This window comes from Cantharellus anzutake, assembly GCF_015039405.1.
Source record: "Cantharellus anzutake strain C23 chromosome Unknown EI90scaffold_331, whole genome shotgun sequence".
NCBI lineage: Eukaryota > Fungi > Basidiomycota > Agaricomycetes > Cantharellales > Hydnaceae > Cantharellus > Cantharellus anzutake.
This window is the reverse complement of record NW_024067281.1, coordinates 1-15695: the sequence shown is the minus strand read 5'-3', so window position 1 is coordinate 15695 and position 15695 is coordinate 1. Positions and strand designations below refer to the sequence as shown.

Sequence of the window (15695 nt, the reverse complement as noted above, 5' to 3'; positions counted from 1 at the left end):
TCATCCGAAGGACGATGCGAACGGCTAATGCGAATGCTCTATAGACGTCAGGATTTGCAAAGAGGTATTGTCTGAGCTCGGTAACAACATCCACCATATCTGTTGAAACATAGCAGTATCAACCCAAATGATACATTATTTAATCATAACTCAACACACCTGTAGTTTATTGTGATGGAGTTGGAAGAAATGATGCGGGTTGGGTTACGGGGGTTCGTTGACTCTTTACAGGTTTGGAGGACCGGTCTGAGCTGCTGGAGGATGAGTCTTTTATATCCCCTGAACAGCGATTAAGTGAGGTGCTCATCAGAGGTCGACACAATAATTATCCTCTCTGAAGTGTCATGTGTTCTGTAACGTGTGATGTCTTCCACGCCCCATTATTCTAAAAACCATCGTAGAACTGGAAGCAGTCACATCCTTTACTGCAAGCCACCGGATGAAAGAGCCGTTGCAGAAGAGCCAATGGGTGGAGGTCATGGCTGAAAGATCTGCCAAGGACTGTGAACATCAAGGGTCTAAGGGTGTGAGTTGGATCCCACGAACTGGTCCAACCGTGTATTACCATTGTCGGCATCAAGTTGCCCTTCATATTCACGAGTAGACAATATCCTTGTAAGAGGCAATAGTAACCAGGATTCGCGATAACTCTGACCATCAGAATGTGGGGAAAGTGAATTTTCCTCGTGTCATCGGTAGGAAGATCCCTAGATGCTCGTATCGTTGTTCAGCGCCATCCAAGAGGCATTTTGATGAACGAACTCGTCTTTACGTTAGAGAAGCCAGATATTCAGGATATGTACTACGCAGTCATGAGGCGATTTTCGTTCTGCGGGCCAGGCTTGCCATCTTCTGGCCGCTTTGATGCTCACAGTAAGAAGATCGTAGCACCTGCGCTATACAAGCCAAGCTCCCAGCTCGCCATCCGATTTGTCATCCATGTGAGGCCGAAGAAGCTGATTTAAATGTGCAGCCAGGTTGGGAATGACCTAAATTCAAGACTCGTAGCACACTTGCTTCTCGCTCGCTGTGAAACAGCGATTGAAGTCATGACACAGCTGACAAGGGTTTGATCGGTAGATTGACATCATGGCCGTTTGTGACCGTGGTAAGTCCAACAAGCTGCTGAGACGATCACGGGCACAAGCGGAGCAACAGACGAGATTCGTGATCGCTTAGGCAATCAATGTGACCATTGGGTCGATATTGGCGTGAACTCAGTCCCGGCCAGGCCTAGGCAGGATCCCAGCCTGTACTAAAGTAGAGGCCGGGCCGAAGCATGACCCATTGAACGAAGACAATACGGTTCAACGCCACCCTTAACTCGTTCCAACCTGTGCATTGTAGGCCGCCTGTGAATTTTCAATAACCATCCACCGTCACCGACAGACGTACGTCTTGGGGGGTGAGGGTAACGCCACGTACCTTAATTGATGCGCCCGTGGTACAACTTAAGGCATCATGCTTGACACCCGTCCACTCCAGTGCAGACCCTCGTCACTGCAAGTATCCCAAGACTCCATGTCCTATTCCAGACAACAGCGACCCCAGTACGCGCCCACGCGGGCAGCTTGCGATGCACCCTAACACTAAAGAAACTGGGAGAGTCCGCCTGGAGGTGTAAGATGATATGGATGAGCAACCCGATGTTCATCACTTTGATGGTCGCGATCAGACAACATGACAAAGGGAACTCATTCCAATCCCTTGTGCTGCCTGTGGCTTTGCAGGCATCACTCGGAAATATTACGAGAGATCAGTCATGTTCGTCCGATATTTGCAACTGAAGTCGCAGGAAGCTGCCAGTGAAATCATGAGTGATATGGAGACAGTGTAACACTCTCAAGATGGACACATACATCTATAACCTCGACGAGACAAATTTACTCGTCCTCGAAAATATCATGTCCGTTGACTACCCTTCGAGGCTTGTGCGACGTGGCAGATTTCTCGATCTTGTCAAAAGCCTCTCGCGGAAGCTTGGAAGGGGGGGGAGGGGAGGACAAAGTTATGTGAATGGAGAGGTATGAAAAACGGGGGCATCGATTATTAACAGTACACACACCTTGGATGTTCTCTTGAATCCTTGACGGAGTCACGCTCTTCGGTAATACAACCACCCCACGTTGCTTCAGCCAAGAGATAATAGCTTGAGCGGGGGTAACGCCGAGTTCTGCACCCACAGAATTGATCTCTGGGGCACTGAAACTGTCTTTGACTTGCATATCGCTCCCAAGCGGCGAGCATGCTTCTAAAAGGGTTCCATTGTTTCTAGACCACTCGAGAAGTTTGGGTCGTGAGTTGAGCCAATTAGTTTCAACTTGATTCACCGCAGGCTGATATTTGAGTGGACTGGCAGTTAAATTTTCGAGGCGCCGACTATTGAAACTGCTTCAGCAGGAGCCATCGAGTTCGCCAAAGAAGACCTACTTCGAGACTCCAATGTTGCGTACTTTCCCTTTATCCACCATCTCCACCACCGTCGTACAAGGATTCTCAGTGAGATCCGCGTCTACTTCCTGGGTCCCCTTCTTGAAAGCAGCGGGCCTGGTAACACTGTAGTGTTCGTTGCAATTAGCGAGAAAATGCCATAATGCGTGGCGTACCAGTGGACCAGATATAGATCAAGATATGATGTCTGCAACGCGGTTAATGTTTGGTCGAGAGATCCCTCCATGTCTTCCGGTTGGCGAAACGTTAGCGTTCCACGGCTAGTGTGGATGGTCCACGCGTCAGATACAGGGAGGAGTTGACATCATGGTCAAGCAATAGATACCTTGCTTGTAAACCAAATATTTTCCCGCTTGTTCGCACAGCGATGCCGAGTTTCTAGATTTTCGCAGTACACAGTTCATGGAACGAGCGACGAATGACTCGGACGAGCTTCACGAGATATGTTTGAACATCCGTATATCCACGCTCCATCGATATGGTTGTAGCCTGCACTGCGGCAGATACTTACGGCAAGTTCGGTCTCTCCCGGCCTCGATTTCCAAGTCCCCAAGGCGATAGCAGGGATTTGATCACCCGAAGGGAGTTTGCACTGCTAATATCCTTTGCAATCGAGAGCGCAATAGATATCTTGTCGACCCGGCCACAGCGCTCCGCAGTAATACGCGATTCTCGCTATCCCCTGTGCTACGACACCAGGCCATAATATACTCGATCCGATCGGTCTTAGTGTCTTCAGACACGCCTGGGTTGAATCGTTATGGGCGACAATGGGATATTTGAGTCCATTCAGAACAGGAGTCACTACTCCACGAATTAACCGATCTTGATTGTTTGCTATTGCACCAACCGTCAACTTTGTCCGCAGCTACATAGTTACGATAACGAGATCGGAGCAGCAACATGGCCGGCGGGGATCAAATAGAATTATCTTGAAGAATACCAAGGCCGCGCTGAAATCTTTCTTCAAATCATCGATCCTGCTGGGGTTCTTCGCGGTGTGGGGGAGGGGGTTGTGGGTACCTGAGTGTCTTTCCATCTTTCCGCACAATCAATCAATTTCGGGTTGAATACACTGCTGTGAAACCACAAGTACCTACGTTATACGACGGCCATGGCTTGCATAAGAGCAGATACTACTTACTGGCTTAGCCTCGTGACACTTTCCATCCACGGCTTAACCTCTTCGTTAGACGAGTCGTACAAATCGATGCCTGCATCCACATCGACCATAGCGTCCGCGACACATTTTCCAAAACTCTCCCATTCCTCCTTGTTTCCCCTGAACTTCTACATAATGCATATTGTTAACTTGCGCTCCTGGCTCGGTATAAATTATTACTAACTTCGATCTCGCTGAGGATCAGGAGTGTGACACCAGTGGAAAAGCTCCGATGCAGCATTGACGGCGGTGAGAACATCACCTCCCGCGGCGAGGAGTCCAACGACCCTCTGCTTCAACGACATGGCCAATGACAGGCAGATGGAAGGAAAGGTCTGATACGCAACGGGTGATAACACTCGTAGATGCTGCACAGTTCACAGCGAGCGCGATTCATCCCTTTGGAAGTCTTGTGGCAGATTCCATCCTCTCACGCAGAATCAAGTGAAATGGTTCGCAGCTACCCTAGGATTTCCCACGTGAGATTTCGTGTGAAGTTGGCAACAGGAACATACATACTTCGATCTTGCAGGAAGCTGGGCCGTACCAGCACTAGATACATGTGGAATGTCGCGTGTTTGCAAAGCGAGTGGTGATGCACACTGGCAGTAACAAGATAGGATGGCGGAATGGGAGGATTTGGCATTTCCACTAACGGCGAACGACCTCGTGGTGTCACTGGACCCCGACGAAGCAGATAGTGAAAAATGCCGCTCTAACACTGTCTGACAGGTTTGAACGCTTAATTCTGTTCCACTCAAGTGTTGGGCCTTGAGTAAGTCAGTTGTAAATATACATCCCTTTGCTTTGGATTTGAATTGGATCAGGACATACCTCGATGGACAACGTGGAAATAGATTGACTGCGGTACTGAGATCAATTTTAAGCACGGTTCTTCGCCACAGATGAAAACGGGACCCCGTGTCTTTTGCTGCGTAATTAGCCACCTTGTTGGAGAAGCGTGAGAATGGGACTTTGATCCTGTGGTGATGACATCATAGATGTCTCTTCGCACTTGGCGTGAAGGACAGATGTGGAAGAAGAGAAGGATTGTGCCCTCCTTGAAGCATTATTTCTTACTTGAAGAGTGATCGGCTGATCAACTGAGGTCGAATTCCCGCACTCACTTGTCAAACAGCCCGCCCTTCTGCGTCCTGGAGTCAGAAAGGAATGGAGTCACTTCCTTGGGGTGTGTTTCCGACACGTGAAAGAGGCAAGTGAATTATGTATTACATACTGTACCCACATGACCAACTACCTGTCACGCGTCACGCGAGGCAAGCGGTCAAATTGTCCCATGTCACGCAAAAATGCTCATTCACTTGTGGCTACGCAAAGGCTATATCAAATTTCTTTTTTCGGGTAATTGGTATGTTCCGAAACGAAAAACAGCCACCTCATCCAAATTGTGCGTTTTTCTAGCTTGCATTCCATGACCAAGGTCGGAGGGAGCCAAAGCAACCTCATCAGGCTCAGCCATTTTCCCGAAATTAGCACTGCCTCCCTTTTGGGGCCCGGCTGGCCGGTTGGGTGTCACGCATCAAACTGAGTCGCCGGTTGAAAATTTTGTGTCACGCTCAGGACCCAGCCGGTAGTTGGTCATGTGGGTACAGTACTCACGGCCGGGTTTTCTGGATCCGGGAGGGTGTGCATGCCTCTTCACTCCAGATTCCCGGTGACAACTTTCGCGTTCGGATGAAATGGTCTTGATGAGTCCCGAAAAGCGATGATAATTATTAGACTCCTGGGTCTTCTCAAACAATGATGATCGATCAAGGGAGGGGAAGAAAGTCTGACATGAGCAACGCAGGAATATGATAGTTAAGACTTGTGTGCATGAAGCTAGTGATAGTGTAATATTGGCTCCTGTCCTGCGTCCACACAGCGCCCTAGGCATGAAAACAGGTGGAGTCTGCATTACCAAGGCTACACCAAAAACACATGATGGCGGGTGAGTAATTCGCCGCGAACAACAAAATCTTGAACGGAAGTTAAGGCCTTGGCATAATGGTGACTATTTGCACGAGCTGGTGAGCATGAGGCTGCAGAATGATCGTGTCAAACCCGGAGTGGATAAACGAACAACTACTGGAGCAGGAGCCTGAGCCTTTCCTCATTTACGAGGAGTGCCTCAGAATGGCGTCCGAGATTGTCAAGAGATATTACAAGATTCTCGAGTGCTTGAGCCAAATCCGGGGAGTACAATATCGGTTCGATGGCAACTAGCTCGCGCCAGTGCTTCACACTTTCTTCATTTGCAAGAAGTGCGTCAGAATGTCGTCCAATGTTGGTGAGTGATACATCTAGACTCCCAAGCGCTCGAGCTAAATCTGGAGTGTATGATGTTGGATGGGCGGCAACCAGCCCACGCCAGAGCTGCACACTTTCTTCAATTACCATGAGCGCCTCGGAATGGCGTCCAACTTTGTCGAGTGATACTTTAAGATTCCGGAGCGCTCGAGCCAAATCCGGGGTGTATGATGCTGGATGGGTGGCAACGAGCTCGCGCCAGAGTTTCACACTTTCTTTGATTACTGTGAGTGCCTCGGAATGGCGTCCAACTTTGTTGAGTGATACTTTAAGATTCCGGAGCGCTCGAGCCAAATCTGGGGTGTATGATGCTGGATGGGTGGCAACGAGCTCGCGCCAGAGTTTCACACTTTCTTCGATTACCGTGAGTGCCTCGGAATGGCGTCCAACTTTGTCGAGTGATACTTTAAGATTCTGGAGCGCTCCAGCCAAATCTGGGGTGTATGATGCTGGATGGGTGGCAACGAGCTCGCGCCAGAGCTTCACACTTTCTTCAATTACCGTGAGCGCCTCGGAATGGCGTCCCACTTTGTCGAGTGATACAAAAAGATTCCGGAGCGCTCGAGCCAAATCTGGGGTGTATGATGCTGGATGGGTGGCAACGAGCTCGCGCCAGAGCTTCACACTTTCTTCGTTCACAAGGAGTGCCTCAGAATGTTGTCCAAGGTTGGTGAGTGATGCATCTAGACTCCCAAGCGCTCGAGCTAAATCCGGGGTGTATGATGTTGGATGGGCGGCAACCAGTTCGCGCCAGAGCTGCACACTTTCTTCGATCACAGTGATCGCCTCGGAATGGTGTCCAAATTTGTCAAGCGATATTTTAAGATTCCGGAGTGCTCGAGCCAATTCCGGCGTGTATGATGCTGGATGGGTGGCAACGAGCTCGCGCCAGAGTTTCACACTTTCTTCGATTACCGTGAGTGCCTCGGAATGGTGTCCAACTTTGTCGAGTGATACTTTAAGATTCCGGAGCGCTCCAGCCAAATCCGGGGTGTATGATGCTGGATGGGTGGCAACGAGCTCGCGCCAGAGTTTCACACTTTCGTCGATTACTGTGAGCGCCTCGGAATGGTGTCCAACTTTGTTGAGCGATATTTGAAGATTCCGGAGCGCTCCAGCCAAATCCGGGGTGTATGATGCTGGATGGGTGGCAACTAGCTCGCGCCAGAGCTTCACACTTTCTTCACTCACAAGGAGTGCCTCAGAATGTCGTCCAAGGTTGGTGAGTGATACATCTAGATTCCCAAGTGCTTGAGCCAGATCCGGGGTGGACTCTGAGTCCATAGACACAAGGCAACGGCACAGTGCAACTGAATCGCTTGCCAACTCATGTGCCTCCTGCAATCTTAAAAAGAACGCAAGATTTCTCCTCATATTGAGAAACACTTTGACCAACTTGTGAATGACTTCTTTGGAGGCCCAATCAACGTTCAACTGCAGGAACATGAGACTGAACAAGAGCCTCAAACAATCGCTACTGATGATTCGTACCTTGGTCCATTCAGGGAACGATGATATGCTAATATACCCTTCTGTCCTCACACAGACTTCCACCCAGCGTGATATTTGCTCGTTGAGAAATGCGTGAATAGGCCCGTTGGGCACCTCCAGCGGCTCCTGCAATTGGCTGAAATGATGCACGAAATGCCGACATGCATAATGGACATGTTCAGACAGCTCCTCTTGAGGAATGGGTGGCAGCTTGGCTTTTTCGGATAAGTCCTCAATCAGCCCTAAATCCTTCATACTCGAAAGTTCTGTATTCAAGATTTCGATGCAGCGCAGGGCCACTCTGTCGTTCTCCCTCCTCGCATCCACTCCAAACCAACCAAGTATGGGTGATTGTGGATTGACTCGGTCCATGATAAAGTCGCGAAAAGATTGGTGCAGAATACGAATTGGCTTTCCAGCATCCCTAACTCCTGAGACGAGGGGTGCAAGTTGAGCTAATGTATATCGGACGCCCGACTCCAGCAGTGGTGAGAGAATGGCGTCCCAGGCCGCAACAGATAGTGGCTTCTGTGCGATTAGAATTGCTCCCATCACGATCGGGCAGTCATGCACGAAATCGTCATCCTTCCAGTTACACTTCTCTAAAATACTCGCATACAGCCTATCCATCATTTCCTCAGCGGACGCCTTTGGTCGGTTGAGATCTTCATCCAGCAGTTTCTTCAGCATCTTCATAGCATCGCTACCGCTGACCTTCATGTAATCAAAGACAGTACTGATCCAAATGAACAAGCCACCTGCTCGCTCTTGTATGCTTTGGACTAATGTGTCTTCTTCCCCGATTCCATCTTCCAAACCAGGATGCACGTCCTTCAGTTCGTGTAGTTGTGATCGGATGTAGATAGCACAGTCATGCATGTTAGCATCGTCTGACAGATCGATGGTGAGGCGATCAACAGGGTAATTAGACGATAGGTAACGATCAACGAGGTCAAATTGTCTCGAAGTGAGAAAGAATTTGATGTTGGGTGGTAGTTTTGGGACTGCTTTCCGGAGTATATCGGCAAGACGTGGGAATGACTTTGTATCACACTCATCTAACGCATCAATGATAATCACCATAGGACGGTCAGACGAGGATGTCCTGAGACGGAGAGGTTCAGCCACTAGTTTCTCGAATTGCGTCGCGAATGGGGCAGTCGAGAGGGCTGGGTCCTCCTGAAGAGCCGATATGAGGGAGGCACGGTATGCGGGGTCATTGATTGCCAGAGATCGAGCCATGCCGCTGAACAGATGGTCCGGCTGCGACTGCTCCCCTGCTTTGAAAAAGAAGCTTGACGATGATATCTTTTCTCTTTTACACTCCTCTGCGATTGAGAGCGCAACAGATGTCTTGCCCGCACCGGCCACGGCAGTTAGCAGTAATACACGATTCTTGCTATCCTCCGTGGTACGACACCACGCCATAATACCCTCGATCAGATCGATCCTAGTGTCTGGCAGGCACGGCTGTGTTGAATCGTGATGGGGGACAATAGGATATTTAAGTTCATTCAGAACTTGATTGTTTGCTATCGCACCAACCAACAAGTCTGTCTCCAGCTACGATAATGAGATCAGGACAGAAACATAACAGGGAATCAAACGGAACTACCTGGAACATTGCCAAGGCTTCGCTAAAATCTTTCTTTAAATCATCGAGCCTGCTGGGGTTCTTCATATGGGAGAAGAAGTTGCGGATACCAGACTGTCTTTCCATCTTCCCACTCAATCGATGGATTTCAATTTGAATGCGCTCCAGCGCCCTACAGATTACTCATGTTATACAACCGCAATGGCTTGCATAGAACAGATACTACTTACTCACCCAGCTTCTTGACGCTTTCAACCCACGACTTGGGTTTTTCATTAGATTCACCATACGAACCAATGGCTGTGACCACATTGACCATGGCGTCCCCGATATATTTTCCAAAACGCTCCAATTCCCCCTTATTTCCCTTGAATTTCTATACAATGCAGACTGTCAAGCTCCGTCCCAGGATCGATATAAATTGCCACTAACTTTGATTTCAGTGAGGATGAGGAGTGCGGCATTGGTGGCAGCCTGTAGAGGAGGGAACACGCCCGATGCGGTATTGACGGCGGTGAGGACTGGAATGGCAACATCGCCTCCCACGGCGAGGAGATTATCGACCCTCTGCTTCAGCGACATGGTCAATAATGAAGGATGGGGAGAAAAGGTCGGTCGCGCAGTGGATGGTGACACTCAGAGGCTGCGGAGTTCACAGCCATGAGATTGCCGCAAGGCGCAATTCATCCCATTGCGCACTTATGGAAATTCTTGCGGCAGATTCCATCCTCTTATGCAGAACCAACTGTGAAATCGATCAACCCCCATCTATCTTGGTTCTGCTCTAGGTTCGCTATGGGAGGTTTGATGCAAAGTTTGGCAACAAGAACAAACATCCTTCGACCTTGCAGGAAGGCCAGTGCCAGGCGCACATAGACTACTGCATGTTCGCAAAAATGTATGGTGATGCGCCCCGGAAGCAACAAGAAGATGGCGGAATGGGAGGATTTGGCATTACCACCGCAGCTGATGACCTTGCCGTGTCACTGTAACCCGGATGAAGCAAGTAGGCCTGACACAGGTGGATGAATTTGAATCCTTATTCTCCGATCAGGATTTTTAAGTGTGGATCTCGAGTAAGTTAGTTGTACATAAGACACCTAAATTTGAACGCACCTCTAGAGGCTGAACCCACGCTACCGAAAATTTTGTCCATGGGCTCACCACGGAACGATGATGACAGTACGGTAAGACGACCCCTATACAGGCAGCAAATCAATCCCTACAGCTAGCGATGATGGGCCCTTCGCCCGAACATGTGGGTCAGAATGGGGCTGCACATTACCTCATTGCTCCGGATTCCCGGTGATTCAGCTCGGTGAAACCCGTCAAAGCCCAACGGTATTATGTAATGAGTCCCGGCGTCTTGCTGGTCTCGATCTCCTCATCACGATCGTGTGCCACAAGTCGAATCTCTCACTTTACAACCATGAACGATCCCCCTGAGAACCCCCGACGAAGCAAGCCAGCTCATCCCAAGGCACTCCGGCTGTATGACATGTTACGTCAATACCTATCACCCTCGAAGCTTCTTTCATATCATTATTCCCTATGGAACAAAATAATTACTTCCTCCCCGATAGGATCCCGCTACGTACTTCTCATCACTTTCACGGGGATCCCCAATCGCGTTGGCTCGATCCCAATCACCACGTGCGACTCGAAATACCTCCTGCATATGTTGTGTCCATTACACCGCTCATGATAATGGTAATTTCTTCGATACACAATTGTAGAACATTCAAGTGTTCATACCCCTTGGGAATTGTAAGGAAAAGTCCGTCTATCCACTGCTGTCGTGCGCATGTCCGGTAACATGTAGATGTGGGCCGTGGGTGACACAATTTCTCAGTGGTTCATTGTGCTCGGTTTAGCAGCCATGCTCAGGCGCCTTAGATCAAATGATAGGCTCTGGGCAGCGATCGTGAATCGGAGACCGAATGGATGCAGGAGTGGCATGTCAGAACTTACGCGACTGAGGGATACGTTCACTCGAATGGCCACTGCTTCTCGTACCAACATCTGTATAATACAGCAATGACCGGGTTCAGCGAGTCGAATTCACGAGCATTCAAAAACGTAGATTCCTCCAACGATTACCTTCAGGATCGCCAGAACCCGTAAGAACCAACAGTCTCCCTCTGAGCAGCTCCTCCCTTCTTACTTTCTCCCTTCGAGTCGAGACGTTTCAAGTCCTTTTCCTCATAATTGTATGTACGGAAGATGAATTTTGTGACCCTATGGAAATCTTGTCCACCTTTTTATCATCAGTGACCTGAACAGTCATTCTCGGTTCTGGAAAATTGTGATGGTAGTGGATCGGAAGCGTAACCGGTCTCATTGGACTTTGGTTGAACTTGACGAGCTTCGCAGTCCGGAGTTGATATGTCGCGACTCTGATAACCACGTCGCGTCGAACAAAGACGAGCTAGATGACACTTCCACCGTGTGCGCGTGCGCGTGCGTGTTCTGCGGGATCTTGTCGGCACCGGCCACGGCGCTCCGCAGTAATACGCAATTCTCACTATCCCTGTGTTACGACACGAGACCATAAGATGCTCGATCCGATCGGTCGTAATGTCTTTCAGACACACCTGAGCTGAACCGCGATGGACGACAATGGGATACCTGAGCCCATTCAAAACAGAAGAATTCACGACTCCACGAATTAACCGATGTTGATTGTACCGACCTACATGGTTCCGATAACGAGATCAGAGTAGCAACATGACCGACGAGGATCAAACACAGTTACCTTGAAGAATGCCGAGGCCGCGCTTCCTCGAATCACCGATCCTGCTGGGGTTCTTCGTGTGGGGGAAGGGGTTGTGGGTACTTGATTGTCTTTCCATCTTTCCGCACAATCGATCAATTTCGTACGCTGCTGCGCAACCACAAGTACCTACGTTATACGATGGCAATGGCTCGCATAAGAGTGGATACTACTTACTCGCTTAGCTTCGTGACACTTTCCATCCGCAGCTTAACCTCTTCATTAGACGAGTCGTACAAATCGATGCCTGCAACCACATTGACCATAGCGTCCGCGACACATTTTCCAAAACTCTCCCATTCCTCCTTGTTTCCCCTGAACTTCTACATAATGCATATTGTTAACTTGCGCTCCTGGCTCGGTATAAATTATTACTAACTTCGATCTCGCTGAGGATAAGGAGTGTGACACCAGTGGAAAATCGTAAAGCTCCGATGTAGCATTGACGGCGGTGAGAACATCACCTCCCGCGGCGAGGAGACCAACGACCCTCTGCTTCAACGACATGGCCAATGACAGGCAGATGGAAGGAAAGGTCTGATACGCAACGGGTGATAACACTCGTAGATGCTGCACAGTTCACAGCGAGCGCGATTCATCCCTTTGGAAGTCTTGCGGTAGATTCCATCCTCTCACGCAGAATCAAGTAAAATAGTTACCCTAGGATTTCCTACGTGAGATTTCGTGTGAAGTTGGCAATACTTCGATCTTGCAGGAAACTGCGTACCAGCACTAGATACATGTGGAATGTCGCGTGTTTGCAAAGCGAGTGGTGATGCACACTGGCAGTAACAAGACAGGATGGCGGAATAGGGAGGATTTGGCACTGCCACTAACGGCGAACGACCTCGTGGTGTCACTGGACCCCGACGAAGCAGATAAGTGAAAAATGGCGCTCTAACACTGGCTGACAGGTTTGAACGCTTAATTCTTAAGTGTTGGGCCTCGAGTGAATCGGCTGTAAATATACATCCTTTTTGAATTGGATCAGGACACACCTCGAAGGACAATGTGGAGATAGATCGACTGCGGTTAAAATCAATATTAAGCACGCATCGCGCCTAAGTTGGGTTCGTAGTTACCGCAGAAGGACAGCATTGGATGAGGGAAAACAACAAGAATCTAAAGAACGGTTCCTCGCCACAGATGAAAGCGGGACCCCGTGTCTGTTGCTGCGCAAGCCGCTTTGTAGGTAATAGAGGCAGAAGCGTGGGGGTGAGGCTTAGGATGGGATTTTCGGAATTAAGGTAATGGTCCTGTGGTGATGACATCATAGATATGTCTCTTCGCTTGGCGTGAGGGACAGATGTGGAAGAAGGGAGGGCCGATCAACTGAGGTCGAATTCCCGCACTCACTTGTCAAACAGCCCGCCTTCTGCGTCCTGGATCAGAAAGGAATATGGAGTCGGAGTATCACTTTCCTCGGGAAGTATTTCCGACACGTGAAAGAGAAATTGTGGCAAGTGAATATGATAATTACATACTCATGGCCGGGTTTTCCGGATCCGGGAATGTGAGGTTGGGTGTGCATCCTCTTCACTCCGGATTCCCGGTGATAACCTTCGCGCTCGGATGAAATGGTCTTGATGAGTCCCGAAAAGCGATGATAATTGTTAGACTCCTGGGTCTTCTCAAACAATGATGATCGATCAAGGGAGGGAAGAAAGTCTGACATGAGCAACGCAGGAATATGATAGTTAAGACTTGTGTGCATGTATTGGGAATGAAGCTAGTGATAGTATAATATTGGCTCCTGTCCTGCGCCACACAGCACCCTAGGCATGAAAATAGGTGGAGTCTGCAATACCAAGGCTACACCAAAAACACATGATGGGAGTGAGTAACTCGCCGGAACAACAAAATCTTGAACGAAGTTAGGGTCTTGGCATAATGGTGACTGTTTGCACGAGCTGGTGAGATGAGGCTGCAGAATGATCGTGTCGAACCCGAGTGGATGATATCAGATAAATGACAACTACTGGGGCAGGAGTCTGAGCCTTTCTTCATTTATGAGGAGCGCCTCAGATGGCGTCCGAGATTGTCGAGAGATATTACAGATTCCCGAGTGCTTGAGCCAAATCGGGGAGTACGATATCGGTTGATGGCAACTAGCTCGCGCCAGAGCTTCACACTTTCTTCATTCACAAGGAGTGCCTCAGAATATCGTCCAAGGTTGGTGAGCGATGCATCTAGACTCCCAAGCGCTCGAGCTAAATCCGGGGTGTATGATGTTGGATGGGCGGCAACCAGCTCGCGCCAGAGTTTCACACTTTCTTCGATCACAGTGAGCGCCTCGGAATGGCGTCCAAATTTTCAAGCGATATTTTAAGATTCGGAGCGCTCAGCCAAATTGGGGTGTATGATGCTGGATGGGTGGCAACGAGCTCACGCCAGAGCTGTCACACTTTCTTCAGATTACGTGAGTGCCTCAGAATGGCGTCCAATTTGTCGAGTGGTACTTAAGATTCTGGAGTGCTCCAGCCAAATCTGGGTGTATGATGCTGGATGGGTGGCAACGAGCTCGCGCCAGAGTTTCACACTTTCTTCGATTACGTGAGTGCCTCGAATGGCGTCCAACTTTGTCGAGTGATACTTTAAGATTCTGGAGCGCTCGAGCCAAATCTGGGGTGTATGATGCTGGATGGGTGGCAACGAGCTCGCGCCAGAGTTTCACACTTTCTTTGATTACCATGAGTCCCTCGGAATGGCGTCCAACTTTGTCGAGTGATACAAAAAGATTCTGGAGCGCTTCAGCCAAATCTGGGGTGTATGATGCTGGATGGGTGGCAAGAGCTCGCGCCAGAGTTTTCACACTTTCTTCGATTACCGTGAGTGCCTCGGAATGGCGTCCAACTTCGTGAGTGATACAAAAAGATTCTTGGAGCGCTCCAGCCAAATCTGGGGTGTATGATGCTGGATGGGTGGCAACGAGCTCGCGCCAGAGTTTCACACTTTCTTTGATTACCTGAGTGCCTCGGAATGGCGTCCAACTTGTCGAGTGATACAAAAAGATTCTGGAGCGCTCCAGCCAAATCTGGGGTGTATGATGCTGGATGGGTGGCAACGAGCTCGCGCCAGAGTTTCACACTTTCTTGATTACTGTGAGCGCCTCGGAATGGCGTCCAACTTTGTCGAGTGATACAAAGATTCTGGAGCGCTCGAGCCAAATCCGGGGTGTATGATGCTGGATGGGTGGCAACGAGCTCGCGCCAGAGTTTCACACTTTCTTCAATTACCATGAGGCCTCGGAATGGCGTCCAACTTTGCGAGTGATATTTAAGATTCTGGAGCGCTCGAGCAAATCTGGGGTGTATGATGTTGGATGGGTGGCAACGAGCTCGCGCCAGAGTTTCACACTTTCTTCGATTACCGTGAGTGCCTCGGAATGGCGTCCTTCGTCGAGTGATACAAAAAGATTCTGGAGCGCTCCAGCCAAATCTGGGTGTATGATGCTGGATGGGTGGCAACGAGCTCGCGCCAGAGCTTCACACTTTCTTCGTTCACAAGGAGTGCTTCAGAATGTTGTCCAAGGTTGGTGAGTGATGTATCTAGGCTCCAAGTGCTCGAGCTAAATCCGGGGTGTATGATGTTGGGTGGGCAGTAACCAGCTCACGCCAGAGCTGCACACTTTCTTCGATCACAGTGAGCGCCTCGGAATGGCGTCCAACTTTGTCGAGTGATACAGAAAGATTCCGGAGCGCTCCAGCCAAATTTGGGGTGTATGATGCTGGATGGGTGGCAACGAGCTCGCGCCAGAATTTCACACTTTCTTCGATTACCGTGAGTGCCTCGGAATGGCGTCCAACTTGGTCGAGTGATACAAAAAGATTCCGGAGCGCTCCAGCCAAATCTGGGGTGTATGATGCTGGATGGGTGGCAACGAGCTCGCGCCAGAGTTTCACACTTTCTTCGAT

General features: G+C 49.5%; 1 protein-coding gene across 1 annotated transcript; it reads right to left on the bottom strand.

Moving 5' to 3' along the window:
- Window positions 1-13788: 13788 nt before the first annotated feature.
- Window positions 13789-15646, bottom strand: EI90DRAFT_3025104 (uncharacterized protein; the record flags this gene model as incomplete). The annotated part of the gene is made up of 5 exons (XM_039057915.1): window positions 13789-14073; window positions 14375-14694; window positions 14747-15084; window positions 15152-15329; window positions 15395-15646. Coding segments are annotated over 5 exons (1373 nt in total), but the record flags the coding sequence as incomplete, so codon positions are not given.
- Window positions 15647-15695: the final 49 nt, after the last annotated feature.